The sequence below is a fragment of the Hermetia illucens genome, chromosome 1, assembly GCF_905115235.1.
Source record: "Hermetia illucens chromosome 1, iHerIll2.2.curated.20191125, whole genome shotgun sequence".
Taxonomy (NCBI): Eukaryota; Metazoa; Arthropoda; class Insecta; order Diptera; family Stratiomyidae; genus Hermetia; species Hermetia illucens.
Window position 1 is genome coordinate 163,452,087 of NC_051849.1, and position 4,033 is coordinate 163,456,119.

General features: G+C 45.5%; 1 protein-coding gene across 1 annotated transcript; it reads right to left on the reverse strand.

Annotated features, from left to right (window-relative positions):
- Positions 1 to 2,985: 2,985 nt before the first annotated feature.
- Positions 2,986 to 3,637, reverse strand: LOC119661183 (adult cuticle protein 1-like). The gene is made up of 2 exons (XM_038070401.1): positions 3,572 to 3,637; positions 2,986 to 3,505 (listed from the first exon to the last, which is right to left on the reverse strand). The coding sequence occupies exons 1-2, from the start codon at positions 3,575 to 3,577 to the stop codon at positions 3,104 to 3,106; spliced, it is 408 nt and encodes a 135-aa protein (XP_037926329.1). The 5' UTR covers positions 3,578 to 3,637; the 3' UTR covers positions 2,986 to 3,103.
- Positions 3,638 to 4,033: the final 396 nt, after the last annotated feature.

Consider the following 4,033-nt stretch of genomic DNA (forward strand, 5'->3'; position numbering starts at 1 on the left):
TTCAGTGACTAACCTGATAACGACAGCATGTGGGGCCGCGACAAGCTTTCTATGTACTGGTGGCCGGCAGAAATTCCTGACCTACAGAGGGAGTGCCGTTTGGCACAAAGTTTACACGCCATCGAGGAGGCATGCGCCGTAAAGGCACAGTATAGATTAGCAAACAGGAGTCTCCGCAGCGTTATAAGTAAAAGTAAAGCTCGCGGCTACCAGAATATTATCAACGAGGTGAATGTGGGGACTGCGGGAGGCGGAAGTTTACAAACTGGTGTTCCGTCAACGGCCAGAGTTGCTGCTTGAGGCGCTCAACGCTTGCTTGAAGGAGAGTATTTTTTCTTGTGGCTAGAAAGTGGCCAGACTCGGGCTGATCAGCAAGGGTAAAGGAGACTCGGAGCTCCCGTCTGCATACCGACCACTGTGTATGTTTAACACAGCCGTGAAATCGATCGAGAAGCTCATCAGAGTAGACTCGCTGAAGCGATCCACGCTGCCGGGAAATTATCCCCAAGGCAGTTCGTGTTCAGAACAGGGGGATCCACAGTGGATGCTATTATGGAGGTCGTAGATGCGGTGCACCTAGCCGAGGCACACAGTCACCGATTTCAACGGATAGTGCTCATCATAACGCTTGATGTCAGAAGTGCCTTCAATTCCGTAAGATGGACAGATAAGCTAGGCACATTGGAAAACTTATTGCACGTGCCAAACTATCTCTTGTGTATATTAACGAAAGACCGCTCCCTGCTCTATGAGGCGCTAGAGGGCCAGAGGAGGATGGAAATCACTTCGGGAGAAGCACAGGAATCCATTCTAGGGCCGGACATCTGGAACGTTTCCTTCGATAGTAAGCTGAGATTCGATATGTCCGAAGAGTCGCGTCTGGTCAGTTATGCATACTACGTTGCGGCACTTGTTTCACACATTATTGAACAGACGCAAAGCAGACTTGGCATATTGACACGACGGGTAAGCGAATGGATGACTGGTCACGGTTTCAGTAGTACGAAGTAGTCGTCTTGACCATGAGGAGAATCCCGAACCTGCGTCCCATATTGATCGGCGAGTTAACTATAAAGTCAAAACCAGCGGTTAAATACCTTGGTTTAATGCTCGACTCGAAGATGAGCTTCTTCGAGCAAATCAAAGCAACAGCGGACAGGGCTGCAGCTGAAGCCTCGGATTTGAGTCGGCCAATAGTGAATGTTGGGGGTCTCCTTATGGGAGCAACACAGCCGGTTCTGCTCTATGGCGCGGAAGTATGGGCTGATGCCCTTCACAAGAAGATGCATCGTATGTGCCTTGCTCAAGTGCAGAGACGGGGATCTTTTTGAGTGGCGTCTGCTTACCGCACTGTCTCTGTGATCGCGGGAGTGATCCCCGTTGCCCTCCTTGCCAAGGAGTGTAAAGCTATCTACCACCGTAAGGGCGAGAATTTAAGATAGGTGGTTGCCCGTGAAGAACGTCAACGCACCCGTACCGAGTGGCTACTCTTTTGTAAAGTGAGCCAAGGGGCGGATGGACTGCGCGGCTCATCGACGATTTAGACCGGCAGAACTTCTAAGCGGGAGATTTTCAGTCTTACCTGCACAGGATTGGGAAGACGCGATCTCCTGATTGTGTGTTCTGCAATGGAGTGGCGGATGACGCTGAACACACCTTTTTCTCTTGCGAGAGGTAGGACGGTTTTCGTCAGCAGCTTCATATAGACACAGGGCAGTTCCCTCCAGACAACATTTTCAGAGAAATGCTTAAGAGCGCTGGCAGCTGGAATCGTGTTGCGCATTATGTTCGGGCGCTTTTTATTGCTGAGAAGATTGAACTCGACCGGCGGAGGGACCGGGTGGTAAGGGGTTCCCTGAACTGACAACTCCCTTCTTCCCCTCCCGCTGGTGAAAGGGATTCCCTGACTTGAAGGCTCCTAAAGCCGCGAGAGCGGTAAGAGTAGCCCGAAATGGGTGAAACGTTTCCAGGCTAGTTCTCTGATGACAGCCAGGTGTTAAGTTGATAGTCTGACAGGGTATTGTTACGGGAGTCTAACACTATGTGCGTAAACGCATTCACCTACCCTACTTCGTCACGATGAGTCTTTGCTCATGATCGTTTGTTTCATTATGGAGGCTCTGCCCTCCTGTTATGGTTCTATGGGACAGTTCATTGCCAATTTGAGCGTTGAAGTCTCCTAATAATACTTTGATATCATTGGAGGACAACCGGTCAAAAATTCTGCCCAATCGGGTGTAAAGTTCGTCTTTAATGACTTCATCTACGTTCCTGCATGGCAGTTGATATACCTCACATTTGGAAATTTCATCTTGAAGCAGATTAACCAAATTCGTTCATTAATCGGTTCGAAGTTAGTTACCAGCTGCCCAAAAGGGTTGTTTATGACAAAGACGACACAGAGTTCTCTGCTTTCTGGCTCTTTGCCGCTGGTAAATATTGTGTAATCTCTATTAATCATTTACTTTGCGCTCAAGCCATTTGGCTTCTTGGAGCCCCATTATGATAATGTTGTTACGGGGTACTTCCTTGTGCAGTGTACCCTTTACAAAAGGGGATCTCCCATTTCAAGACCTAAAAGAGTAGTCCACTTTACTTGTTAGTCAGAATCTCTCCCATGCTTGTCAACAAGCAGGAAACACAGTGGGTCTATCAACTCTTTTTTTCTGCAAGATATATTTCTTTCATATCATACCAATTAACCTTCAGAGCTTCTTTTCACTGGTTAAAAAATGTATTGTTTGATAAATGTAAAAAAAAATCAAGAATCAACTCTTTCTCTTCCATTCAGGAGCTTTTCATCGAAAAGGAAATTTGAAACCCAGTTAATCCTTTCGATCATAGAACGGTTTGTTCAGCCACTACCACCAATATTACAAACGAATTTGTTACATCAATCTGTAAACATTTTTAAGGAAAGAAGGAAGGAAAGCTGCAAGACCAGCAGATAGAGTTTGCTTTCAAACTGGTGCAATAAATGTAATCGTTTCTATGCAACATTTACTTTTCTAGGGATATCCAGTATGTTTTGATTGTTCAGAAATGAAAATACGAATTATTTCGATAAGTGAAGATTCTATTTCATTTATTGCCATGTCAGTATTTAGATAGTTCCTGGTGCTGGTTGGAGATTGATAGAGGCAGCAGAATGAGCATGTCCGGCTAATGGAGCAACATGGACGGCACCACGAGTTTTGGCAACATAACTTCCTTCATGACCCCATGGAGCAGCTGGCGCAATAGCGGCGTGAGTGGCGATGGCAGCAGGGGCAATGGCGGCATGAGTGGCGATGGCAGCAGGGGCAACGGCAATAGCAGGAGCAGCCCAGGGACTATGAGCGGCCCATGAAGTAGCTGGAGCCCATGCAGCATGTCCCCAAGCTGGTGCAGCAGCAACAAGAGCTGGTCCACTGACGGTAAGAGATGGACCATGTGCTGGTGCCAATGGAATGATTGAAGCTTCAATTCCAAAGGCCAAAGCCAACAAGACTACGACGGCGGCGAACTGTAATTTGAAATAATATTAATTAATTTAAGCTATCGAATCTGGGTCTAATGTTTACTGTCGTACTTTCATGTTGATTATTGGAGTACTGATTTCCGTTTGATATCAATTCAAATTGTTGATCGACTTTTATATGAAAATGCATAAGTAACCAAACAAGTTCAATAAAGGGTTATTCATTGCTTTGGGGAAAACTAGATTGGACCGTACGCGCAATAACGCATTACGAAATACTTACCTGCTATTATCAGCCCATTCTTTCGTTCAAGGAAACCAATATTCATTCGGTATGATTTACGGTTGACTTAAAGCACAGAACTACGTCGGTTTTGATTTCTTACTATCATAAGATCATTTTGATCCAATTAACAATAAACTGTGGAACCTACTTGGCCAACCTTATTTCAAAAATTTTGTTCGATAGGACCGATGGATATCAATGGAAGGATTATATGAAATGCTGAAAGTTGGACATTATGTTTAATTAGGTTGATTATTCATAGAAGACTATTTGAGATAGCGAAACTA